The sequence below is a fragment of the Lonchura striata genome, chromosome 4 (genome assembly GCF_046129695.1).
Source record: "Lonchura striata isolate bLonStr1 chromosome 4, bLonStr1.mat, whole genome shotgun sequence".
Lineage (NCBI taxonomy): Eukaryota > Metazoa > Chordata > Aves > Passeriformes > Estrildidae > Lonchura > Lonchura striata.
Genome location: NC_134606.1, coordinates 10503501 through 10530974, shown reverse-complemented (window position 1 = coordinate 10530974; position 27474 = coordinate 10503501). Strand labels below are relative to the sequence as shown.

The window sequence follows — 27474 nt, the reverse complement described above, 5'->3', positions numbered from 1 at the left end:
AAATACTGGAATCCCTCCAGACAGCTCGATCTTATCTTAAGTAAAATTCCCAGGAGAGCATGCAGAGGGGATCCTGGTGGCTATTCTGTATGTTCCCATTCTCTATGTTCTGCAGGGGATGCAGCTTAGAGTCCTTTCACTGTCATGTTATGTTCTAAACTTGCAGTTAAGTATGTGATGAAATACCACAGTTTGAAAGTTGCTTTCAGTTGTTTGCTTTTCTCTGTCTCTGCTCTCTCCAGACAGTTCTCTTGGCTTCAGGGAGACACTCTTTCATGAATGTCCCTCCTCCCTTAAGAGAAAGAGCGCTGCATGAAGACCGAAGGGACCCGTGGTGGGGCACAACCCTGCGGGGACCCCCTTTGCTCAAACTGTTTATGAAATTGTAAGCCAGGCTGCAAGAGGGAGACGGTCTGGAGGCAGAGGGGAGGGGGAGCTCATTCCTCCTCCCTCTCTGTCTCAAAGCCTTTTGCTTTCCAAGCTCAAATGCAGCTGAAATCTGACGCCTGGACTGCACGCACAGTGAGACGTGGGCATGCCCTTGCAGTGCACTGATTTCCTCTGCAGCTCGGAGAGCCAGAGCCGCGCTGAGGCTCAGGAGAGGAGTCACTCCATCGGGCAGTGAGTGCCACATCACTGTGCTGCCTGTGCAAGGGGCTCCAGCATGGTCCTGAGGCTCCTGCTCCTCCTCAGTGGGCTGCTTAGGGCCACCAAGCCAGCACCCCGTTGTGAAACCGGCCAGGAGACCCTAGGTAAGGCTAACCACCCCAAAAGTCCTCCTTCTCTTCTTCCTTCTCCTGGAGATAAGTTAAGAGTTCCAGCTCCAAGGAGAGGGAGACAGGAGCTGTCACTCTCCCCTAGAGATGAGGATCAGCTCTTTGGAAATCTGCATACTGCTGGTGGTAAAACTGGGGTTGTGATTGGGAAGCATGGATGGGAAAGTGGGAGGTGTGTGGCTGTGCAACAGAAAGACAAGGCTGTGATGTAAGGGAACATAAAATATTCCCCACCACCATCTTTAAGGCTGTTGCAGAGGTGTCTTTCAGCCAATCTGTGGAGTTGCCAGTTGTAAGGACTCCCCTCACTCTTATGGGGAATGTAGAAGGTTCACTTCATCTCTGGCCTTGCCTTCTAGGAATGTGGTAGTCAGATTGCAAGAAGGTGACCTTTTGACCTTCTGTATGTTTTTCTGCTTAAGAAAAAAAAAAAAAAAACTTACATTTAGCTTTAGGTCATTTATTTCAAGTCCAAAGTATGAGATTTATTAGGATATGACAGCTCTAGGGTGTGTTTTAACTTGCTATAAGCAATATGGAATTTGTTTGATAGGCTGGAAAAGCAAATTTATCCTTCAGAATAAAGGTTAAACATGAACATGCTGCTAAATTAATTGAAAGTTTTGATTCAGTAACAGCTTGGCCAATAAAATATATTAACAGTGCCTTTTAAAATTACATTTTTTTATCAAGTGTGCTTAATTATGTGGGGACAGTGGAGACATGAATTTCAGTGTAGTGACAAGGTCTATTTCAGGAAAACTATTTTCAGAGACTCTAAACTTAAAATGAGTCAGAAAAATATTTATTTTATAGGATTACAGGAAGAGATAAGTTAACCTGAAACTGACCTTAATGCTACCCAAGGAAATTCAACTATATTTCAGTGCTTAAATATAAGCCATAGACTGTCACTGGCATTGAACTGCTACACAGTACAGCCCATGTGCCATGTACTGCATATAATTTGAGAGTGCTGCTCCCATGAACATCAAAGTGAGGTCTACCACAGCCTAAAGGGATTTTATTTTTGGATAAAGCTGCACAAAGAGAAGAGTTATAGACTATTTACAGCCAATTACAGGAAGAGGCTGTGTGGTTTGCAGCATGACCTTTCTCTGTAAGGTATGATTCTGCTCCAGTTCCAGCTGATCAGAGTCTTGCCATGGGATATTAATCCTAGCAACCACAAACATATGGATCATGGAGGGGTGACTCTGAGAGTGTTTTGTGTGTGTTGGCAGCTGTGGTGCCTTTTGGGCAGGACTTGCAGAAAGGCAGCTGAATATGTTGCTAGTGGGATGGCTAGAGGTAGGGAAAGGGAGCTGTCAATGGCACCACATTGTGTGCCACGCAGGGGACACACTGCACACTGGAGGGCTGTTGGGTCAGACAATAAAGCAGCAGCTTGGACATGGAGAGACCTGACAGGTTTCTCCAGGGTCTTTCTTTTCTAAAGCGGGGATAAGATCATGTCAGGCCACATGAAAAGAAAGGGGCCTGCCTGTGATGCACATGTTCGCAAATGGACCTTGCAGGGGTCTCCTCTCAACATTCAGGGTACAGACTATATATTTATCTGTAGCAGTGGGATTTTCTCTCCTGTTTTGGGATCTATTGTGTAGGTCATGCTGTATTCCAGTGGCCAGACCTGTAGTGCCCCTTTAGAGGAGACCAGCCTGAAGCTGCTCTTGCAGGAAAGAACAGCAGGAACCAGTACAACTGTCTGACTCCCAGCAAGGCTGGAGCTGCTCTCTGCAGGCTTCCTGGTGGTATTTGTTCTGCAGTGACTCATTTTGCTTTTTTTTTTTTTATAAGAAGCCAAAATGAAACATGATTTACAATACCAATGTCCTTTGAAAATGCTTTGTGCTTTTCTGTTAAGAAAAATAAGGAAATGATTATTGTCCTCCAGCTCCAGAATATGTCACAGGCATCATACACTATGTGGTGAGTTTTTTGGGCAGTAGCTGGGAGCCATGGCACTGAGGGAGGACAGATGCCTTCTCCCTAGCTGTGTCCTGTATCCCTGGTCGGTAAGCTTTGTCTCTCTCAGTGATAAGATGCTACAAGGTCCCATTGTCAGACCCTTATGAGTTTAACTGGCCTCTTAGCCTATAGTTTGGGTGAGAAAAGTACAGTTTAGCATGTTTCCTCTGAGAGATGGCAAAACTTTTTCAGAGGGAGCTAATAAAACAGGTTCCTCTTTATCCGAGTTATGCATTTCTGCTACTGACTGATGTAGTCCAGAGGTAATTAGTTAAATGAAGTGCTTTATAAATATTGACAACCAAGCTAAAAGCCCACAGAGGCAGACTGAAGTGATATGTCTTCAAATAGGTGACTTTCCTTGCAGCTGGGGACATCTCTACAATTGTGATGCCACTGGGGTCAGGCTGTTGTAGAATCATAGAGTGGTTTGGGCTGGGTGGGACCTTAAAGGTCTCGTTCCAAATCTCCTGCCTTGAACGGGGGCATCTTCCACTAGATCAGGCTGCTTCAGTCCCCATCCAGCCTGGCCTTGAACACTTCCAGAATGGGGCATAGCAGCGAAAAACCTTGATCAACAGTGATGCTAAAAGCAACGAAGCCTTTCCTTTCTTGTTACTTGTATCGAGGGAGCGCTCCGGGGCACAGGGGCGCTGCCATGGGGCTGCAGACCGGCCCTCACGGGCTGCGCGGGAGGGGCCGCCCCGGCCCGCCCGGCCCGCCCCGCCCGGCTCCTCCCGGCCCCGCCCGGCCCGCCCCGCCCGCCCCGCCCGGCCCGGCCCGCCCGGCCCCGCCCGGCCCCGCCCGGCCCTGCCCGCCCGGCCCGGCCCCGCCCGGCCCCGCCCGGCCCCGCCCGGCCCTGCCCGCCCGGCCCGGCCCCGCCCGGCCCCGCCCGGCCCCGCCCGGCCCCGCCCGCCCGGCCCCGCCCGGCCCCGCCCGGCCCCGCCCGCCCGGCCCGGCCCCGCCCGGCCCCGCCCGGCCCCGCCCGGCCCGCCCGGCCCCGCCCGGCCCCGCCCGGCCCCGCCCGGCCCCGCCCGGCCCCGCCCGGCCCCGCCCGCCCGGCCCGGCCCCGCCCGGCCCCGCCCGGCCCCGCCCGGCCCCGCCCGCCCGGCCCGGCCCCGCCCGGCCCCGCCCGGCCCCGCCCGGCCCGCCCGGCCCCGCCCGGCCCCGCCCGGCCCCGCCCGGCCCGCCCGGCCCCGCCCGGCCCCGCCCGGCCCCGCCCGGCCCGCCCGGCCCCGCCCGGCCCCGCCCGGCCCCGCCCGGCCCCGCCCGGCCCGCCCGGCCCGCCCGGCCCCGCCCGGCCCGGCCCGCCCGACCCCGCCCGGCCCCGCCCGGCCCGGCCGGCCCCGCCCGGCCCCGCCCGGCCCCGCCCGGCCCGGCCCGGCCCCGCCCGGCTCCGCCCGGCCCCGCCCGGCCCGCCCGGCCCCGCCCGGCCCGCCCGGCTCCGCCCGGCTCCGCCCGGCCCGCCCGGCCCGCCCGGCCCGCGCCGCCGCCTGTGGCGCCCCCGTGCGGCCCCGCGGCGGCGGGGACACGCCGCCCTCAGAGCCTGTGCCGCCCGCCCGCTCCCTGATCCCTGCCCCAGCGCCTGCGGGATGGCCCGGGCGCCTTCAGAGCCGTGGAATTCCTGCGGCTGGAAACGATCGCTGTGGTCTTCGAGTTCGACACATCTTTTAAATCCTTCCAGGGATGCTGACTCAGTTCCCTGGGCAGCCTGTTCCGAAGACTGACAGCCTTTCTGGGAAGAAATCTTCCCTAATAGCCAACCTATACCTCCCCTAGACCAACCTGAGGCTGTTTCCTCTCGTCCTTTTACTTGTTAGCTGGGAGAAGGAATGCCCACCTCACCACAACCCCTCTTCAGGCAGTTGTGGAGAAGGAGAAGGTTCTCCTGAGCTCCTGTTCTCCAGGCAGGAGTCCTGAGGAGTGGAGCTGTTTAACCTGAAGCTCTGGAGGCAGGAGAGCAGCAGAGTGCTGGTTGGCACACCTGCCACATGTGGGTCACCTCCTCTTCCAAGCACCTTGTTGTTCTCATCATTTTGGCTTTCTCCTGAGACAGACATTGTCCCATCCTGAGGATCTCTGATCTCAGCCAGTGGGCATGAGAGGGAGTGGGGAGGTACAAGGAAGAGAGATGAGGAGTGGGAAGCCACCAGGGCAGGAGGCAGGGGACAATTACAGTATTTATTCTGGAGCCCAGAACAGATTTTGAGGGACTGGCTCCTTTCTGAGCTACAGCATTGAGTAAGACTGACAGAAAAAGTGTGTTCATATAGAGATGTTATACCTTTCCCTTCTTTGCAGTTTCAAATGTCACAATGTGCCACATTTTTTTGCAAAGTAAAAGGCAAAAAAAGGGGAAAGTTATTTCCTCCTATGACCTTCACACTATCCCTGGCTCCATGGGACCTGAGCAAATGTGTTCAACTGCTGTGGATAATTCTCATGCTGGTTTGCTGGTGAAACTTGTGCACACACAGAGCCTCTCCAGCTGCTGCTGCTCCTATGATTGCACTGACCCCTGGCTGGGGTCTTCTCCCTGCCCCAGTGGGGTGGTCCCTCATCCTGCTGTGGCTGGCACTGGCAGGTGCTGACGTGGAGCATGGCCACAGGACTCTGCTGCCACGTGTGGGAAAGCCCAGGCTGCAGGAATCTCACTGCCTGGACTTGAGATGGATATGTCCAAGTTGTATCAAAACAAAAAAATGCACAACTAGCATCTACATCATGCTCACTCACAAGATGAGAAATTCCTGCTCTTTGTGGAGCCGGTTGTCATCACTGAATCATGTGAGCTCTGCTGAATTCCTGCCAGTGGCTCTAGGATTTCTACACAATTTTTATTTTAGCAACACTAGCCTTCAGCTCCTTTTAACATGGGAAATGGTATCAGAAACAGACACTTATGAGGGGAAAGTTTATATGGAAAATAAAATACACAGGTATCTCCTTATACTGCTGAAATTATTTATACATTATTTGAATCTGAAGGCAAAGTTTTCTTCAGAATACTTGTACAGACATCTTTAAAATGTGGGGGTGTGCATACACAGTCAAAACTTGAACAAAATCCCACTGCTCTTAGTCACAGCTAGGCTTTCAGCAAGACTTAATAACACTAATGGTTGATCCCCTATAACGTTTCTAGGCATTACCTCTCCCTTCACACAGTCACAGTGTTTGAGGATGCTGGCTGGCTGACAGCTACCATGGTCCCCTTTGGGCTGCTGATGCCATGTGAGAGCCAACCCCTCCTGAAGCCTGGGCCAAATGCTGGGTAAATGTCATGAGTTATTGCCTGACACAGAGCTGACATGGAGGTACCATGCAGAAGTTACCTATCATGTTGTGAGCATGGTGTCTGAGGCTGGTGGGCCATGTCTTGGTCTCTTTGCTGGGTTTTTATGACTGCTGAATCTTGTTTGGACATCCTCCCAGTTGGATGCAGCTGTCACAGATCAGTGGAATTTAGGACTTGGGGTAGTTTTGTCCACCTCAGAAATAAAACTGAAATTTCAATCCCTTAATTTATACTCTTGTAACTCCAGTGATATAATTGACATCCAATTTTTAGTGTTATAATAGGATACATTTATCTAGGACACAATATGAGATTAAAACACAGATTTAAGTCAAGGTTGTTAAATTAACTGTCAATCTTTTATAAAATAAAAGTACCATATTTGGTTAAAACTCTATTTACAGAAGAATCAGGTGTGATGTTAATTATAATAGTCCTCATACTTCTAAACTAAAGAAAAGACAGAGTTGATCTAGGGGGATGGACACACTGTTTAAAGAGGATGGAATGATGTGTTGGCAGATGTTTTGGAAAACTTGTGGCAGAAAAGATAAAACCCTCCATTTTTCAGACATAATCCTCTGTCCCATGGCATTCAACAGACTTGGGCTTGGTTAAAGGAAAGCTTCTAACTGTGGTAGGTTGTTGGCTAAAGCACTTGGAGAGTACTACATCCTTAAACCATGGGAACTGAGCTGTAAAGAATGCATGGTCACAAAATAAAGCTATGGGGGCATCACAGATCCAGACTACCTGGTTAATAAGTGTATTCATCCTTCACAAGGCAATCTGGAAAAACAATTGATCCTTTAGATTATAGTTTTCTAGTCAGAGAATAGGTCAGAGATTTCCTGACCTATTCCACCTTCTTACCCCAGCTGTTTTTCAATGCCATCATCCCCCAGATTTCAGTTTATTTATTCTTCTTTCACTGACCAGACCCTGAGAGATGATCTCCATATGTCTCCAGCTCATCCTGCTGCTCAGGAAATGCTTATTCAGCAGCAGCCCTGTCACACCTGAAGCTCACTAAGCCTTCAGCCAATATGGCAACTCCTGGCCCACTTTGTTGTTATCATCTTTGTTGCATTTTGTTTTCCCAGTGGGTAATTTTTCCCTTGCAACTTGGAAAAGATCTCAACTGAGGCCAGAAAAAAGCATTTTGTAGGTTTTGTTTAGGGAATTACATTTATATTTGGCATTTTCAACTCCTGAAGGACTCCTTAGAGCAGCACTTACCAGCCAGAGACAGAGCTGGGCTGACACCAGAGTCACCAGGGCAGTGGTGGGGATAGACAGACAGATAGAAATACTCTTCAGTTCTTTTAGGCACCACCTACAACCACAGCCATGTTTAAGCTGCATCTGAACAACTAGGAACAAGGGAGGATTACTGGTGCCCACCAAGGCTGTCTTTGTTCCCTTGGCATGTGACAGGTCTTGGTGTGCATCTGCACAGATTTTGACCTGTGGTCTGCAGGTTGTGACCTTACATCACCCACAGAAAAGCTTCAGCACCTTCTCATTGGCTCCAGGGCAGTCCTGAGAGAGAAACAATCCCAAAAGAGCTGATTGCAGTTTCATTGCTGTGGGAGCTCCTTCAGTAATTCAATAAAAATGGATGTTTAACCGAATGCCAGGCAGCAGGTGGATTAGAAAGAAGGGTGATTGGCAATGAACACTGGCTTGTGTCTTCCTGCTGTGATCTTGCTCTGCAAAATAAAGGCAGAGGAGGCATTAATCTCTTTCATGCTTTCATGCTTCTTCAAGTGAGGGAGCAGGGTTAAAGGAGGGCTGTACAGAGCTCTTGGGCACTGCTTCTGCCTGCTTCAAACACATCCCTCCCCCAGGCAGTTACTGCAATTGCTGGAGGGTTAATAACATCTATTCAGTTCTCTTCTCACAAAACATTTGATGTATCCAGAAAATGGAGTTAACCATGTGGCTGCTTTTTGCAAGCATTTCTCTCTCCTCCAGTTTTTCTGTAATTTCTTCTCTGTGACTGGGAATCTTCCTCTGCATGTATGCCTTGGGTGTGTGGCTGCCTTCTCTTCTGGGCTTTCTGCTCAGCCATTCTCCCCCTGCCCAAGCTGCTCAGCTCTCTCATTACTCTGACATTAGTCCCCTTACACCTCCACTCCTCCCACAGCCTCCTCCTGATGATTCTGATCCATTTTAGTGTTATATAATGGATCTTGTCCTGCCCTTGTGCTTTTGCTGGAGCTAGAAGCTGCTCTGAATGGTTATGCTTTGCCATTGAAGGTGCTTTTTCAGTTGTCTGTACCTTGCTACTGAGTTTTGTCTCTTTAGTGGCAAAGACAAAATATCACTGAAAGACTGACTTGATGAACCATGAGAAACAGCCAGGAGAGTAATAGTAATGTGATAAGGAACTAAAATGCTTTGTTTGGAAAAGTGGAGGCTTTGCTTATAAACAGACTAAGATGAATACATATGTTCTTCTAGTTTTAGAAAGTTTTGTAAGAAGCTCAGAAAGCTGGGAGGGAGTATGCTGGTCTTTACAATAAAAATTATCTGATCTATTTTGATCTGTACTGACTAGCACATCTCTTACCAATCTGCCTCACTGAATGACTTTGATATTTCAGATTTAAAACTTGCCCTTGGGCTTATTCCAGATCATCAATCGCACGAGTCTCCTGTTGGCTTTGCTCTTGAAAAGGCAACTGGCCAGCCCATGGTACTAGAAGTAGCTGTTGAGCTCTGTTGTCTGGGCTAGGGTTAATCACAGCAGCTTGCTTCCTTTGGTGCTGAATCATCAAGGGGAAAAAATGTAAGCTTGGCAGTAAAATATGTATGTGCTGCATTGTAGATTTTCAAGCTTGCCTTTGCAAATTAAAACCAGAAGCATATTTTATAGAGAGCTCCGAAAACTTGAAATGGCTTTTCTCCTCTTCAATAAGTTATTTTATCCATAATCTTGAATAGAAGCTGTACTACCAAAAGGACTTTTGTAGCTCTGGTGGAATAGTTAGAGTACAAAACTAAACATAAAAAATTGAAAAGGCTGTTCTGGGTCAGGAAGAAAAAGGTCCCTCTGTACCAACCTGTCGATGGATGGGACTTTGAGAGGAGGTAACACTGTCTTCCTTGAGCCCGGGGAAGCCTTTACACCAAAAAATTGAAAAATGTTAGATTCTTTCAAGCACAGAAGAAGCAGCAATTGAAGCCTGCCAAGTGAATTGGGAGACCTGAGAAACTCTTTGTATATCAGCCCCTGTAATTTCTCTTAGGAAAATGAAGAAGGGAGTGGCTGAACTCTTCTGGCATTGCCAGAGCTTGGAGAAACAAGCTGTCATGGGCATGGATGGGGATTTTCTGGTGATTTGTATGTGCAGAGACCCAGGCCCGTGGGTGCAAGGTTGCAGGAACAGACCATACAGCTGCAGCCTGGGAGCTGGCCTTGGAGAGCTTCCTGCTGCTGGCTCTCCAGGCAGGCAGTTCTGGCCCAGCTACGTGTATCCACACTTATTTATGTAAGCACACATCCTCCAGAATTATCCTTGGCCTCTGCAGAGCTGCACCCTCCAAAACATATGGAAGCTTTGGTGTTAGGAAACATTGGGAAAGTCAAAACACCACATCAGCACACATACACATTTAAGGCTGGCTATAAAGTAAGGTTTGGTATAAATCAGACCTTTTCTCTCTTGACTTTATGTATACTCTCAATAACCTGAAATCTCAAGCTGTTTCAGTCCTGGGTGTTTGCAAGACAGAGCTGTGTCTGATACAAGGGTCATACAGAAGCTTGCATGACTGGGAGAGGTGGCCAGAAGAAGTTGCATGGCTATCTCTAGTAAGGAGAAACAGAGAGAAAATGCCATGGTATGCTGCAATAGTGTGAGACTTAAATGTAATTTTAGTTTAGATCTAGATTTAAGTTTAGATCCAGGTTTAGGACGCAGCAGCAAGGAGCTGCTTTTGCTAATCAGTGAGTAGTTGTGATAGCTTTGAGTTTGTAAGGGGCACCCTGGATCAAAAGTAGTGGAAAGACTTTACCCACTGAGCAGGGGTATTGCAGAATTACCTCTGCTTATTATATACTTAGATGAATAATTTCAATTGCAATGGAAAAGATTTATATGGATTTGGTACCAAATCTTTTTAGTACCAAAAAAATAGATTTATCATCTTCAGTTAGCATCTTTGTTAATGAGCACTGGCCATGTTGCTTAATAGATTTCCTCTTCCTATAAAGATATGGCAAAAATATAAAAGGTGGGTGACATGTAGCACAGTCTGAAACTAGAGCTATCTTTCCCTCTCCTGTGCTAACATCTCCTCCTGCTCACTAAAGGAGCCACTCCTCAGGTGAACCCCAGGACATCATATTAGTGGAATTTCACATCTCTTCCATCAGCTCTCCATTGCTTCCTGATGCCTCTCCTTCTGGCCAGCTGGGCAGAAAAGGCATCTCTAAAGGCAGCAAGTCTTCTGCTACTTGGGGAGCTGGAGCAGGGAGAGGCAGCACCGTGTCCAGACCCCGCCTCCTGCGTTTTCCCTTTGGTTTCCTCTGCTTGTTCCAGCACGGCGCCAGAACACCTTTTTGCTCCAGCTGAACAGGCAGAATTCTGAGATGCCATTGAGAACAGGCCTGTGCCACATCTCAAACTGACTGATGGAAATAGCACTCCTGCACAGAAAGTGTTTGGGGAGGCTGTTTGTGCCTTTCATTATTTGATCATTGCCTGTCAGAGACAGAAGCTAAAAGGATGTTTGTAGCTTGGTCCTGGAGCCAGCAGAGGGGTAAATGCCTCTTTGAGGAAATGTGAGCAGTTGTAGAAAGACCATTCATACTCCCCAGATACCCCACAATGAACTGTGCCCAGCACATGCAACCCTCTAGTCTAAAATAATAGCTACAATACATTAATTTTCTGCTCAGGAGAGGGAAAAAAAGGTGTCAAATATTTCTCATCCACCCCTCAAGGTAACAAAGGGGAGTCATTGATAATAACCCTGGTGATAAACAGAGATAGACTCACTCTCCTCATTGGGATGTGGCTAAATTCAAGCCAGTCATCTCCACACTACATTTTCCCCTCTGTAAGGAATGTTTGGCTGACTCCAGACCTATATCCAAGATCTCTCAAATGTGGGTGTGCTGATGTTAGTATATAAGACTATCCAGATTCAAGGGGTATTAACATCCAATTTTATAAGCAGGATTAATTGCTGGTGCTCTTACTAACACGAGATCATTTCTTTCTCTCTCCCAGCTGGCATTGTACAAAATGCTATTCCTTGATTATCCCCAGATGTAGCACTGCATGCAGTATCTGGCTGAGATGAAGCTTTTTAGAAATGCCTTGACCTTAATAACTAACTCACAGTGGGGATTGTGCCTAGCTAGGGGAAACACTGAAATCCTATAATGGATTCATCACTGTTGATGAACCAGGTATTATTTAATGCAATTATCATAATGTACTGAGCAGGGAAAAGAGTTTGTATGGACATAATTTTTTCTAGCTTGCTGCGTAACAGAACCTTTTGGTGTTGGGGATGGGCTGCTTCTGCTAGTTCTGATGCCTCATTTATTTTATGAGGTAATGTGGCTCAATTACAATCCATAATATAGAACCAGACCGATTTCCAATTAAATGTCTCCCTCCAAGATAAAATCCCAGGGTTAATTTGGTTCTCATTACAATGACTTTATTTTGGCTAAAGAATTATCAACTCATTAGCAACACATATGCAGATGATTATGCTTAAACAAATATGCCAGGAGTAGAAATTTAAACTCTTTATCAGGAAAAAAGGATAACATCATGAATTTGGTCTTGTGAGGATAAATGCTCAATTTACTGAACAAGAAGCTGGGATCCCTGTCCCCCCAGTGAGAACAAGAAATAGCAACAGAAGAGATCCCCAGTACACCACAAGAAAGGTGAACCTGGTGGTGTTCAGGCTTGCACGGAGTGATTTAGCTCCTATGAAGCACTGGTGAAACCAGCTCCAGTACCTTGGCAGAAATATGTTTCTTTAGTTGCCAGCATTGGAGAAGGACAGTGTAGAATTATTGGCTACAGGAGCAAAAGAAGCATTTCCTGGGTCATCAAACCATGTTCCTTCAAAATCAAGAGAGCACCATTTATTTGACCTAGTAAACAGAAAGCAGAGATCTGTTGGCTCTTTGCAAACACAGTGTGAAGGAATGCACCAGGGAATGCTGAGAGCTACTTAAGCTAAAGGACAATGCTGGCACAACAACAATGGATATAAACTGGCCACAAATACTTTAAAACAGGAAATTAAAAGGCAATTTCTAGCCATTAGGAGAGTGATCTTTTGGAAAAGTTTTCCTGTGAGAGTTGTTGGGGAGGGAAATAATTGGCTTTAAGGTATTATTAATAGTGTAATAAAACACAACTGCTGGAGATACAATGAAGTAGGATTAGGAAGGAGTAAAGTCCCCTCATATCTACCAAATTGTTTTACATGAAAGGTAAAACCTGCATTATATAGGACAAAAAGATCTTTTAGAGGAGATTGATAAAACACTTTGATATGTACAGAGAGACTCATATGGACTTTTAGAGTAACCAGATTAAATAATATCTAGGTTTTGATTAGTGAAATTTCCTAGGCACCTAACTGTGTATGGATGAAAGGGAATGGGGTTTATCAACTCTGCCTATTCTGTGATTCTGTAATATGTGCCTGCTGGGAATATGTGCTTGTTGCTGGTATGGCTCAGTCTGAGCTGCAGCAGATACCAGATCAGACAATTCCTAACAAAAAGGAGGAGCCATGGATACCCACCCTGTAATGATTTTTCTCCTTTATTTACAGGTCAATGCCAAACTGTACAGAAAGGTATGAAGTGTCTTTCCTTGCTGTTCTTGGAGAACCTCAAAACCATAAGTATTCCTTCATTATTTCCAGACAAGTATACTCATGTTGGTGCTACAGTGGGTTTTCTTACAAAAGAAATGTGCTTTTTCACATGGTGCAGTATTTTGCTGCTGTGACAACAGTGTTTTTAACAGCCAGAATTATTACCAAGAGAAGGACACTCAAATATAGATCTATTACTATAACAGCCAGTAATTTTATGAAGATATGTATTTCTATTACTCTTTTTCACTTTTAAGTGGGTTGAAGGTGTTACCAACACTTATCTTTCCTAAGACCTCGTAACCTGATTTCTTAAAATATATTGGGTTTATGAGAATATACAAGTAATTATATTATTGGTCTGCTTGCCTGTGGGTTAATCACCAGAATGACTTTTCATCTCTTTGGGCAATTTCAATCAAACTTCATGGAGGGCCTGTAGTTTCAAAGACATTAATCTCTACAAATTTTTGGGGCCAAGCAGAGAAAACATGTAATTTAGTGGTATGTTCCCCACTAAAGAAGAAAACCTCAGGGAATCCATATGACAATTCAAGGACAGGGGAGAGAGTGATATCACAAATACACTTTTATTCAGGAATCTGAGTTTTTATCATTGCCTAATTCCCACGTTTCTCTTAGTAATTGTCTGGTCAAATTCCTAAACTCAAATTATATCTCCAGAACCAAGCATTCTTCTCATCATCTTTCTATAAGTGGTTTTAAACATGCAATTCAGTTTGCAAACTGTTCCCAGCCTACCTGACAACTAAAGAAATAAGTTCATTGGACATGGTATTTGTTATGTTCTCTTTGTCTATTCAGAGTATCAGTGATCAAAGTTATTTTTCCTATGTTCATCTCCTTTTCATAGCAAAATGCGTGAACATTGCCCTGAGTTCTTGTACTGATGTCGCATATACTCAAATGGTGTATCCTAACTTTCTGGATCAGAAGTCTCGAGAAGTGATTGAGTACAGCTCTGAGTACCTGCTCATCAGCGTGCTGCACAACTTGCTCCAGGGGGAATGCAACCCCGACCTGAGGCTCCTGGGCTGCTCAGTGCTGGCCCCGCAGTGTGAAAAGGACAAAGTCATAAAGCCCTGCAGACACGTCTGTGAAAACCTCAAAAAGAATTGCCTGCCTGCCTTTGATGCAATAGACATGGCCTGGCCCTACTTCTTAGACTGCGACCGCTTCTTCGCTGGGGAGGAAGAGGGGTGCTATGACCCCCTGGCAAAACTGAGAGGTGAGGGAGGGGAGGGGAGGGGAGGGGAGGGGAGGGGAGGGGAGGGGAGGGGAGGGGAGGGGAGGGGAGGGGAGGGGAGGGGAGGGGAGGGGAGGGGAGGGGAGGGAAGTCATTCTATTGGCACATCTTGTCTTGTCTGCATGGGGAAGGTCTCATCTCTCTCAGCTTGACTTCCATGGCACAAAACCTCTTCACTTGTCAGCTCAGCCTGTTGTCTTTGTAGAGACCTGTAATGTGTCATTAATTTTGTTCAACATATTTTAAAGACTTAATTAAACTGTACTCAAGAAGTATCTATTTCTCCCCCTCATTTAAAAAGAGCATCAAGACAGGCAGCTCAGAGCAAGATATTTGGATGCATTTAGATAAGCCCTGTCCTGTGTGATAGCTGTCTATATATTTGAAATATTTTATTTAAAAACTGAAACTTTATTGCACTTATGAATCTTTCACTGCCTGTCAATCTTAATAGCTCATTAAAATATTGTCATTAATGATTGTCAGAGATTTTTGTTTGGATGAAGATCCAGATAGCTGAAGACAGAGCATTAAAAAAATAATTCAATAAATTTAAAGGGAAAAAATCTGTACAATTTGTTGCTGAAATGAGCTAGCATGCCAAAGGTCAAATTTAACTGGAGATTGCACAAATATTTGCTAGTGTGCATATGCATTAGTAGGATTTTTTAACAAACATGTCACAATAAAGTGTAGGATGTACTACATACATTTACAGTTTTGACTGCAGCTTTATTTTCTATAATTCTTCTACTTATAAAGATAATTTGGAAAAAAGTGCAGGTTTTTATACAGTCCTCTGAGTACTATGGTTTTAAACACTGCTACGACTTTTCATTGTAGGTGAAGTAGATGCTGAGGAAGATTTGCCTTCAGACGTGCCAGCAACTTTTATTCAGTTCAAACACCATTCATATTCCCAAATGGTGAGCACGCTGAAGAAGACTGCTTCAAAGTGCTCCCACATTGCCACAACTTACAGCATAGGCCGCAGCTTTGAAGGGAAGGATCTTTTTGTGATTGAGTTTTCAACCAAGCCCGGACACCACGAACTGCGTGAGTTTTATCAGTGCTGATCAGGCTGCTTTTGGGGAGACCAGATTATCCAAGTGAAAATAGGCCTTTTTACTGGGACATCTCTCAAACTGTAAAAAGCAATGGCTCCAAAACATTTCTACTTCCTTGTGTTCCTGATTTTCAGTGATAGTTGATGTTTCCTTGTAGCAATTACAACCCAGTAGCAATTTCTTACTGTTATGGGCTCTGTGCATGACCGTGCTTGGTAATGCTGTTCCTTGTATCACCATGTATTTGGCTGCAGTGGTATCACTGTTATTTATTTGTGCCCAATGTAAAAATTTGGGATACATTTCTGTTACTGACTTGCTCTCCCTATCATCTACCATTTCCTCACTGTCCTTCACATCCTAAAATACACAAGTCTTCTGAGGAGGCCTCAGATAGAGAAAGACTAAAAAAGGATGATTCAGCACAGAAAACAATCCTCCTGAACAGATTCATGTCAATGCTATTAATGTCAGAGTAACATGTGGGTGATACCAGGAATTTATGTTATCATATCCCCTGAACAGATGTTATTATACTATATGTAAATGCTAATATATACATTAGGATATGAGTTCTCACAAATTTTCTGCAGGGGGGAACACTACAAATCTCTGTTTTGTAGTTTCATCACTAAGACAGCAAGGACCAGATTTTTAAGTGTTTTTAATTCTTCACAAAGCAGATAACTTTCTAGGGCAGTATTAGGTGTTGTTTTCCAGTTACCAGCTCCCAGGTCAAAAATTATACTTGTCTAGATACGGTGGATTGCTCTGGCCATTGCTGAGAACCTCAGATTGCTTCTCATCAGAAGAGCTCCAGCATCAGCACAGTCTCAGCAGTGTGACAGAACTGAACTACATCTGACCTAATACTTTACTGAGATTATGATCTCAGGTCAGGCTGCGGTGTCCTCTGTGTGCTGTGCTGCACACAGAGGGGACTCAGAGAGGACAGCAAAGACTGGTCACTTTGTTTACCCTCAGCTGTGCTGCCTTGTATGGTCTAGAGGTATTTTGAGGTGCCTTTAAACTTAATCAGGTCCCAGTAGATGTCATTAGCAGAGCAAAGATCTATGTTACATTTTCCTGGCCTATCACCCTTTGTCTCTTTTTCAAAGATAATAAGTTGCAGGTGTCTTTTTAAGCTTGTACTCCATTTGCCAAGAAAACACAAAGCCTATGAATCAGGCTTTTAAATGAAAATTGTGATATGGCATGACAAAAGATGGTAGTTTAACAAATTTCCTAGCATTTTTCTCTAAATCTATTGCTTCATGTTGCTTGGGACACCATAAAAGGAGGTAGAAATAGCTCCAGAGATGGAGATTTTGCCAGCCTGAGCAAGTGGCATAATAGCTCTGTGTCAGGCTCCCTCCAGTGTCTAGTGCTCCAGGTTGGCCAGGATCAAAGGCAAAGATGAAGGGATAGAAAGGAAAGGTGTCTCCAAAGTGCACCTATTTTCTACTTTCCATTAGTCTCTAAGAAAAGATGGAAATTGAGAGAATAACTACAGGGAATTGCAAGGTTATGTGTTTCTAATAGGCTTATTCCAGGGTTATTTAGCCTGAAAGCCTCTTTTTATGCATAACCCAACTTCTTTTCCAAATAAAGGGGTAATATATTATCTATCTGCCGATGATTTCTAGGATCTGTGACAAAAGAAGGCATTGAAGCCCCTCAAGGTAGGTCAGAGTTCCAGGGTTGTGTTGTGTTCCTTCTCAGCCATGGCTTGATATTTTTGTTTTCAGCATCCTTTGCTCACAATTAATGATGACTCAAAAGCTCAGAGCAATGACCACTTCTTATGGTTTGGAATCCTAATATTTTGGACTTAACTTTATTTCACACTATTTAAATTGTTGCTGAACTGGTGTTTAATGGGGAGAAGTTCACCTAGAACCACAATTTGCAGGAACATGTGCATGAATTTAGTGTAAATAAGACTTTGACTCATCAGTAAGCAACTTGTGTTAGTCTGATTTTGGAAGCCACTCAGGTATAATCAAATTAAAGCATCTCAATATTTTACATTCCACAGTCAAGCCAGAATTTAAGTACATTGGCAACATGCACGGAAATGAAGTTGTGGGGAAGGAACTGCTGATATACCTCGCACAGTATCTGTGTTCAGAATATCTCCTTGGGAACCCTCGCATCCAGACCTTGATCAACAACACCAGAATTCATCTCCTGCCTTCACTCAATCCTGATGGATATGAACTGGCTGCAGAAGAGGTAAAAGTTTTATTATAAGGAGATGTTCAAGCCTTCATGTTTCTATAAGTCTCCATGGAAAAGAACAAACTGGCAGGGAAGTGTCATGTAAAGTGGGGAACAATAATAATTGACTGCAGAATCCCAAGTAGGTGTGGCAGTGCATTGCTTTCCAAAGATGATGTGAACAGAACTAAGAGGAAATCAGAGCCATATTTATCAGTTTTGCTGCCTGCATGTGATGGTGTGGGAATGACTGTGTTACTTTTTCACACATTTAGCACTCTCTGCTATTAGTTCTAGAACAAAATGCCTGACTCACTATAATGACTTACATTGTTTTATAAGGGAATGCAGTTTAATAACATGCTGAAGTTCTCCCTCTTTTAAAACTGTAGGCATAATGCAATGTGAATATTGTCTGTACTGTCAAAGTTTCATCATGGATGGCAGTTTTCAGAGATCAACTCATGTCAGATGGAGACCTGTGAAAATTAAAACTCTATTATTTGTTACCTGACATTCTTATTTCCCCCTCTGTGTTCTCTGCCACCACTAATGTGACTCTAGATCTTTCTTTCTCTGTTTCTGCTCATGTGGTAAGCTCTGTCTGTTGTATGAGTCTGGGGGTTATTGCACTCTGCCTCATCCTGTCTTGGGGCATCAGCTGTATTTTCTTTTTCTCCTCTAACCCACTCTGCATGCTGCTCTGAGCAAGAGGCTCCTGTGTTCCTCTCATGAGTCACATCACTGGTGAGTGAAACACTTCCTGAATGCTAGTTAGTGCATTAATATTCATGGGGACAAAATGTGATTAATTAATAAGCGTGGGTTTTTTAACAGTACAGACATTTTCAGTTTATTTCTTTTAAAACTTCCCTTTGATTAATCAGTTTCCAGAAAGTGTTATTTTGAGGCAGGCAGCTATTCTGAAATTGGCTTCTGTGTGACAAAACAGGGGGCTGGTTACAATGGATGGGTCATTGGACGACAGACAGCTCAGAACTTGGACCTGAACAGAAATTTCCCAGATTTGACATCTGAGGCTTACAGAAGAGCTGGGATTCGTGGGGCCCGTCTGGACCACATCCCCATTCCACAGTCCTACTGGTGGGGTAAGGTATGAATTACACATTTTATAAATCATTTATACTACAGAGCAGCACAGGAGTTAAGAGACTGAGATTGCTTGTTCTGAAATTGTTTGCTTGTAATAAAATTTTATAAGTAGGACTGAAGTGGACAAGCTCAGAATTGGCATGAAAGTCATGGTATAGGTCTGGCCAAAGAGGCAGGTGTCACAAATAATTTGGAAAATCTGTGGACAATTTGAACTTTGCTGGTTTAGACTAAGAATAATGACTATTACAAGGGGGTCACAAGTGTGTAATAATTCATCATTAGTGCTTTAAACTGTGTCACCTGTTAAAGCCTTTATGAATTTGGCTGTCACTGCACCAAGCCTTGCACAGGTCTGATGCAATAAGAGTTTCTGCCATGGAAAATTTACAAAAACTGCATGTAAAGCTGTGTGGTGTCATCCTCCATTAAGACAGGATGTTTATAAATGACTGTAACCATATAGAGCAGTGGAAACAGCCAGTTGAGCTGCCGAGGTGCTGGAAGGGAAAATTGCTGCTGCAGAGTGGGAGCAGGATGGAGGCAGCACTACAGGGCCTCACACTCATCATCACTAAGCTCTGATGTTATGTCAGGGATGCAAAGCTCAGCCCTACGTGTGTTGTTGGCAGACCAGCAGCCACCAGCACATCTCTAAGTGGACTTTAGCTGCTCTTGAAAGAAGAATCCCAGGAAGCTAAATCAGTAGTTCAGATATTGGAAGCTCTGCTTTTCTTCTAATTTTAAACTAATTATATCCTGATACAATATTTATTGCTGGCACAAATCCTCAGACAGGTAGGGAACAGCATTGTTTCATCTGGTATTAGCAGAAGATTTGAGAGATCATACTTCAGGTTACTACTCTGCTGCAGATAGTCTTATGTAAAGCCAGGTCTAAATCCCAAAAGCATCCCTGATGCTGCCCCAGTGTTCTGGTACCCCATTTCACAGTAGTAAAATCTAGATAAAAGCACCTCACTTCCTCAGGATAATGTGCAAGGTTGTAAAAGGTTCAGCAATGCACAGTGTATTAGACCAGTAATTTCTGCCATAATTAAGCTCAAGATGCTTATTCTATTTTTGCATGTAATCACAGATCCCAGCTTATGGCACTGAATTTCTGCATGGTTATAAGGTCACAAGCTTAGAAGTTTTCAACTTTTGACTGAATAATAACATAACAGCAGGATGGTAAATGCAAGTGGGGTTCAGAGCCTCAGATGGTAAAGAAGGGTTGAGAGCTGTGGAACAGACCTTAAGGCCAAATGAAAATAGCTGAGAGGGGAAAAAAAAAGGGATTTTAGGAGAAAAGTCAGAGAGATTTTGATTCACCTCTGTGGTGAATTGGATGCCAGGTGCCTACCAAAGCCACTCTATCATTCCCCTCCTCAGCTGAACAGGGGAGAGAAAATACAACTAAAAGCTCATGGATTGAGATAAAGACAGGGAGAGACTGGTCACTAATTAACATCAGAAGCAAAGCAGACTTGACTTGAGTAAAATTATTTATATCTATTTTATTTATTATTACTTGAATCAGAGTAATGCGAAATCATAAAAACACTTTCCCCCCACCTTTGCCTTCCCAGGCTTAATTTTGCACCTGAATTCTATACCTGCTTCCTCAGTATGGTGGAGAGGGACTGGGAATGGGGGCTGTGGTCAGTTCATCCCACATTATCTATGGTGCTCCTTTCACCTGAGGGTAAGGGCTCCTCAGACCCTTCCTCTGCTCCAACATGGGAAGGAAAGGATGGAGATCTTCCTTCAGCCATGTGCTCCCTCTCTATGTCCAGAGGGGCAGGGTTGAGGACCCAGGCAACAGTGAGGAGGGACAAACATGTCTTGACCCCCATTTTTTTTGCCAGTGCCTCGTGCAAACTGTGAGCTTGTCCAGCCCAGATTTCCTGTAATTCTGGATTTCCTGGCTCTAACCTCCTCCCTCTCCAAGTCCTGCTTCTGCCCTGGCTCTTCTGCTGGCCTGTGAGAGAGATGGTAGTGGCAGGCAGCCACTTGCAGAAGCCATCTTTACAACCATGTCTTTAGCTTTCTTAAACATTGCAACATCCTGGCAGCTCAGGGAGGGATGGGTGGAGACAGCCCCACATTGCTCTCACAGCTACCACCACAGCTGTGCCCCAGCTGCAGCATCACCCTGGGTGATCTGTCACAGACAAAGGACCAGAGAACCCTGGCACACTACCACTGCCCCACCTGAGCTCTGCCTCAGTGGGTGTGGACCTGGGGTTACGAATACATCACTTCTCCTGCAAAACTTTTCTTGTTTTTAAAGAAGAAATAAGATGGCCATCCAAGGTACTCCTCAGAGCACCAAAGCTTAGGGAACTTTTAGGTGCTCTCCTGGCCCCAAAGCTGGTCCCTCACATAAACAACACTCAAGACATCTCCAAATCCATGTGCTTTATAGAGCATGTGAGGGAACCAGGCCTGTAGCCTTAGTGGCACCACAAAATCCCCTTGCTGACTGTAGTTTCCTATGGTTCACAAACCTGGCAGTAAGTGGCCTCACAGCCTTGTGTCTCCTCTGCTGATAGTACTACCATGGGACTGCCAAATCAGCTGTCCCTTAATGATCTTCAGTTTTGTCAGGCACATGAGCCCATGGCTCTTACAGTGAGTGGTACTTTATGCATGCAGGAGCATTAGGTTGAATGTTTCAACATCAGCTTCTCCCCTTTCATTTACTTAGCAGTGTTTGTTACCTGCCTTATTAAAGTAATTACCTGAGTGCTGCAGGGCAATGTATAAAGATCAGGAAGCAGAAAGCTTCCTGAAAGCTCTCAGCCAGAGCTCCTGGTCCCCAAAAGCCTGGCTTCATTCAGAGTGTTTTGCTCCCCACTTTTATGAATTATTGTATTAAATGGTCTGAGGGCTCAGACAGATAGACCTCAGGCTACATCTGAAATATAGTTCAATTGTCTTGGTTCAAACAGAATTTGGAAATCTATGCCAATGGAGGCTGGCATACTCTTTAAGAAAATTAGTCTGGCTGCTTTTAAAGGGAGAAAAAAAATCTTTGAAAGCCATGGAGACAGTGACTTATTGCAGTATAATTGAAGAAATGAGATTCAAGTTTAAAAAGGGTAGTGGCCATTCTTCATATTCAAGCAGAAATAATTTCCCTGTTTTCTAGTTGTGCTCTGAATTGTTCTTGTGAGATAGATACTTTAAAATTGATCTCATCTAGCTTAAAAGCAAAATCCCTGGTGAATAAAAAAAATTAAACTCTACAAAACTCACATTGAAGGAAAAGTCAAAGGCCAGAGTGGCATAGATAACATCTGCTATCATCTGGTAGAGCTGAATCAGAATATGCTCACTTCATGTCACTAAAATGTTATTAGGATAAAAATAGCAACAGTGAAACTCCTGTTTGTTCCCATCATTCACTTCAGTAAGACACTGGCTCTGTGAGACAGCACTGTCTTGGGGCTTATGCAGGTATCTGCTTGGCTGATCAGGAGCTCTCAAATAAAACTGTCCACTGAATTGCAGAAGCAACTTAAAAATCTTATCAAGGCCCAAGGTTGCTGTTTGAAAGCAGAGCTGATGCTGCGTCAGGCATGGCCTCTCTGGCTGGGCAGCAGGAGCTGGGGCAGCTGCAGCAGGCAGGGAGCTGATGGGATTTTGGGTCAGCAACCTCCTCAGAAGAGCTGGTGCTATGGACTTGGCAGGTGTGAGCTTGTTCCAGGGGCTCACCCACCCCAGTTTTGGCAGAAACTCCCAAACTGCCCAATGCATGGGGCAGGCAGTGACTCTGACAGCCCCTTACAAGCCCTCTGATGACTTCTACTCAGAAAAAATGGGCTCAAAGGATCAGCTTCCAGGGTTCAGGTAGAGGTGGCTGGTTCAGTCCAAAGCCATGGGATAAAGATCATGATCTGTTCATCCCAGGGCACTGTACAAAGTCCAGAAAAAAAAAATACTTTGGTGCAGATAGCATTCTTTGGACAGTGCCATGTTTCTTGTCAGGAAGCCTAGGGGCTGCTTTCTTCTCCCACTTCTGCAGTGTGTGGAGTAGGTCTGTGAGACTGCAAGAAATCCTTTCCTTTTGGAATGCTCTTTATCTGCCTTTTAAAGTTTTTTTTTTCATGTCATGCCCTTCCTGGAAACTCATTGTTTAATCTTCACTATTATGTAAAAAAAAAAACTTTGATTAGACTTCTGGTGTGCAAAGTGCATTCATTCTGTGTTCCTTAGTTGATCATCTGTTACATCCTATTTTTTAAGTTGCCTCTTTAAAATGCCAAAGTTGAAAGCTAAAGAGTAGCACTTATCTCAATAGTTACAGAGGAGCATTTTAAGAAAACCCAAACACTAGGACTAATTTAAAACTATGACATCTCTAGGGAGTCAGTCTCCTTCTTAGGTCAGGAGCAGACAGAGCAATATCTTCTTAAATCATTCCAGGTAAAACTGTATTTAGACATGGCTTTTTCCAATGAAGCTTTCTGACCCATTGATGGAGCTATAATACATGCATGGTACACCTTCACAGTGATTTTCTCTGCTCCACTCCTGGGTTTGTAGATCCCCAAAGAGTTTAACAATAGCAGATTAGAGACTGATCCAAATAAAACAGGAATTACTATTGTTGAAACACAAATATATAGGTCTTTAGGGGCTTTATTTGGTTGATTTAGTAGTTTTTTTCTTGTTTGTTCTGGTTGTTTCTGCACACTGTTAGTCACTAGTGCTCTGGAGCCCTGGCTGCCTGGTTTTCTGACAGCTGAGTCAAAGCAAAGGGTGATAAGCAATCCTAAAGCAGCCCTAAACTTAGCTGTACTAAGTTCATCATAACAGGTATTTCTCATTTTTATAAAAGCTGCAGATCTGCAGTGGTGCAGGGTCCAGATGAGCAGCCTCTGCCCTCCTCAGGTTTTCCATCCCCCAGCTGCAAGGATAGGAACCTCAACTCTCCGGGGGCACTGGCGTGAGTCTGGCTTGCAGGGATCGGCCAGCAGATGCCACTGTTATCCCTAAGAATGAGCTAACACCGGAGCAGGTCCCAGAAATTACTCCTCAGAAGCGGGGTGAAGGAGCCTCCTGCATGCCGGGTGCCTGAACATCTCTTGGAGTCTGCTGCCCTCTCCCTTGGCTGCTGTTACTGAGGAGGGACTGTCAAAAACCCCTCGATTTGGTGACTTACCTGCCATGGTTCACAGCAGGCAAACTACAGGCATTGCTGTGCTTTATACACATTAGTTTTCATTTATTTACAGATTAACCTGCACCTAAGGATAGCAAATGCGTTTTCAGCAAGGGATGAGAATTGAAAATTTATCCCCCTGTTTCACTTTATCCATTCAAAATCAATCCTGCTGACTCAGAAATGAATTTAGATAGGCAGTTAGGTAAGAAGTGATGAAATACCACAAGTTATCCAGCCTAAAGTATTGCCATCATCATCTGAAAATGTCACTGTAATGAAAAGTTTCTTCTTCTGTCAAATGTTGTCTTTCCTTTTTTTGTTCCAGTTTTTCCATAATGAACAATGTGTATCATCCATTCCCTGGAGAAAACAGATTTTCTTCCCCAGTAGCTTTTGGGCTTGAAGAGCCAAAGAGCTTCAACATTCTCTTTTTGACAGTCTCTTCTCCATTGGGCTTCATCCTGCACAGGATCAAATCCCTTTGCAGTTGCTTGGCTAGTCACAGCTATTTCTTTTTCTCCTGGATTTCAGGTGGCCCCTGAGACAAAAGCAGTCATGAAGTGGTTGAGGTCTATCCCATTTGTGCTGTCTGCCAGCCTCCATGGGGGAGAGCTGGTTGTGACCTATCCTTATGACTATTCAAGGCATCCTATGGAAGAAAAAATGTTCTCCCCTACACCTGATGAGAAGGTAATATTGCTTTTGCAGGGTGAGGATGTTGGTTCTGTTTGTAGAACTATGGAAACATTTAATAAATAACAAACTGTGATTAATTTAGATAATGTACATGTGTGTATATTATGCATGTATGTATTAAATGGCATATTTATTTACATAATGCAAGTCTATGTACATATATATAACATTATATCTGCTCATTTGAGTAGAGCTGATGCTAATCATTCCTAGGTCAAGTGCTCAATCCCCACAGAGGCCTTTCACTTAAGACTTGGACTTGATGATCCTTGTGGATTCCTTCCAACTCAGAATATGTGACTGATTTATTCACTGACTTAATATACTTGAAAAGTTTACACTATATCAGCTTGGTCTGGGAAGATTTACTTATCTTTTGTGAGGTCAAATAAAGTTTCATAGAGCAAAGAAAATCTATATTTTAATTTTTTAAGGGAGTAGGCTGTGATACTTTTACCAGTGGTTTTTTAGAAGAAAAGGAATATGCCTGACCAGCAGCATTATTTTCCCATAGAATTCATAAGGAGTGAGGGGAAAAAATGATTTGTTGCCATATGGTGGCAGCCTTGTAACACTTATTCCAAGTCAGATGAATGGGATTGGTTTGACCCTCTTGTCCCTGGAAAGTTCCTCATTTGGGACTCGCTGTAAATCTTCTGTGAAATTTTTTGCCATCTTTCCTATTTCCCTTTGGTTTCCTCAATCTAGTATTCATTGCCGACATGCCCACCAGGAGAACATCTAGCTTTTCAGCCTTCTAGCATGTGCTAAAAATGTCTGTGGCCTCTTAAGAAAAGTGGTTCTTTATATAAACAAAGAACAGTTGAAAACAGTCAGAAGTTGATCTTTGACTTGAAGCATCCTTTATCTTTGAGCATATCTCTAGGCTGGCTTCTTCTGAAATAACAGTTCTCACTAACACATATTAAATATTTAAAGATATATGACTGTTAAACATTTTCTGTATCAATCCATTTCTTCTGAGCTGTACAATGCCTATGTGTATATGAAAATTATTTAGCAGTAAAATTAACCAGGCACTGCACAGCAACAAGGCTGTGAAGAAATATCTGGTGGGTGCTAATGCAAGCTGCAGAACTTCTTGCTGAGGGCTGGGGAAAATCAGAAAATTGTGCTTTTACATCCCACTGCCTGGTCTAAGGCTATCTTATGCACAAATGGTGAAGGAATATTGCCATGTGTGCTTTATCAAGCAGTTCACCCCTGGAATGGAAGTATAGCAGTAGTTCCATCATTTCCACTCAGGGACAAGATGTGTATTTTGAGTGAAAGGATGCAGCCACACAGACAAAGGGCTCTTTCCCAGAGCACAGCTGGACAAACCCTAATGGCACTCCTGGCTTGCAACACAGTAAGACAGAGAACCCTATACAGGTGACTGCTCCATAGTCAGTGATTGAAAAGTCTGGTAATTTGGGTACAAATCTGGAATTTAGAATATTCAGGGGAGGGTGGGGGATGTTTTCAATGGAAAACTGATTTTTCAAATTACTCAGCACAGGAACCTGAACAGCCCTGTTAGTATCACTTGAAAATTTTCACAGAAATATATAAAACCTGTACCAGTGAAGTGACCTGCATTTAAGTAATGTGATCTACAGCTGCTGCTGTCAGGAAAGCTGCATCCCAAAATACAGCAGTTTTGTTATCAGCCATACACTGGCTATAACCATTGTTCTGAATGCTGACCTGCTACATTTGCTCTGCAAGGGGAAACTTGCAGACCAGGGTGAAATGCTGCAGAGTAGATGATAGCCAGATAGTAGATATTAAAAAGTCAAATTTTGATAAATGTTTCCCCATTTGATAATACATCTGTGCTTCCATCTCCCCATGTCCGTCATGGTGCATGCATGGAAGCTCAAGGATCCTCTCCTCTGCTCCAAGACTCTGCAGATTTCAAGTCTCTTTTTGGCCTGCACTACAACCTGGGTAGTACTGGCTGAGGCAAGGAGTCTCAAAGCTGGATTATGTCCTTACACTCACATTATTGCATCTGGTTCAGCCCACCTAAAAACTTTCCCATATTTTGGAGTTTGTGGAGATGGATGTTTTAATTTGTTTTTTTACAAGAAACTGAATTGATGACTCTGCTCACTGGAGCAGAAAGGTCCATATCCAGTCAAGTTCACTCCATTTGGTGAATTGAAACATTCCCTTCCCTCTCCCTGAAAAACCCAACCTGTGGTGGTCAGAGGGGTAACAGCGCTGGCTGACCTCACTTTACTGGGTGAAACCTCACACTACCAAAATCACAAGGATTCCTCTGATTTTCCCCTTTTTGTTCGTCTATATTATACCTAAAAATCTAAGTTTCCTTAAAGTCCATAACTGGTCATACATTATCTTCTAAGTGATAACAAATGTATTGTTATCCAGGTACCTTTTTTTTCCTCTTCTCACTACCACTGTCCTTTCACTTGAACTATTGGCCAGGCAAAATCCTTATGCCTCTTGGTGTGAAACAATAGGAGACTTGGTCACTGTAAATATGATATCTGCAGATGTCTTTGTAAAAGGTGAGGATCATACTCCTGACTCACATAGGCACCTTCTAAACTTTTTATCAAATACCTTCCATGGAACTTTCAGAACTGGGACCCAAATTACTGTAGAAATTAAAGCTATTGAGTCTGGCACTGAACTATTGGCAGTAAAACTTCTTAACATATTTAATTAAGGTCTATTTCTTTTCAGCAAAACTTTAAAGGACACAATTTTCTGGTCTAAGCAATATTTAGACACATAGAAACTTGAGGGAGTTGCAAAAGCATTTTATATTAAGTCTGAATTTTTAGTTTCTGGTCATCAGAAGTATTTTAGTAAAGTATCTTTACACTTACATTAAACTCTCTTTCCCCTTTTCCTCACCCACCTATCTGACCCCATAATTGTCTCAGCCCTGTCATTATTAGAAACAATCACAAATATCAATCAACGTTGTGTGCTTGGTCATTTGGGTCTTTATCCTTAATGACAATGCT

At 44.3% G+C, this 27474-nt stretch overlaps 1 protein-coding gene across 1 annotated transcript in view; it reads left to right on the top strand.

The window, feature by feature from the left end:
- Positions 1 to 642: 642 nt before the first annotated feature.
- The window catches only part of CPZ (carboxypeptidase Z), a 33962-nt gene continuing 7130 nt past the window's right edge, over positions 643 to 27474 (top strand). The window contains exons 1-7 of the mRNA XM_021550700.3: positions 643 to 752; positions 12886 to 12909; positions 13805 to 14179; positions 15041 to 15253; positions 17303 to 17499; positions 18437 to 18598; positions 24305 to 24463. Of these exons, the coding sequence (XP_021406375.2) occupies positions 665 to 752; positions 12886 to 12909; positions 13805 to 14179; positions 15041 to 15253; positions 17303 to 17499; positions 18437 to 18598; positions 24305 to 24463 (1218 nt within the window). The 5' untranslated portion in view covers positions 643 to 664. The remainder of the gene's footprint in view (positions 753 to 12885; positions 12910 to 13804; positions 14180 to 15040; positions 15254 to 17302; positions 17500 to 18436; positions 18599 to 24304; positions 24464 to 27474) is intronic.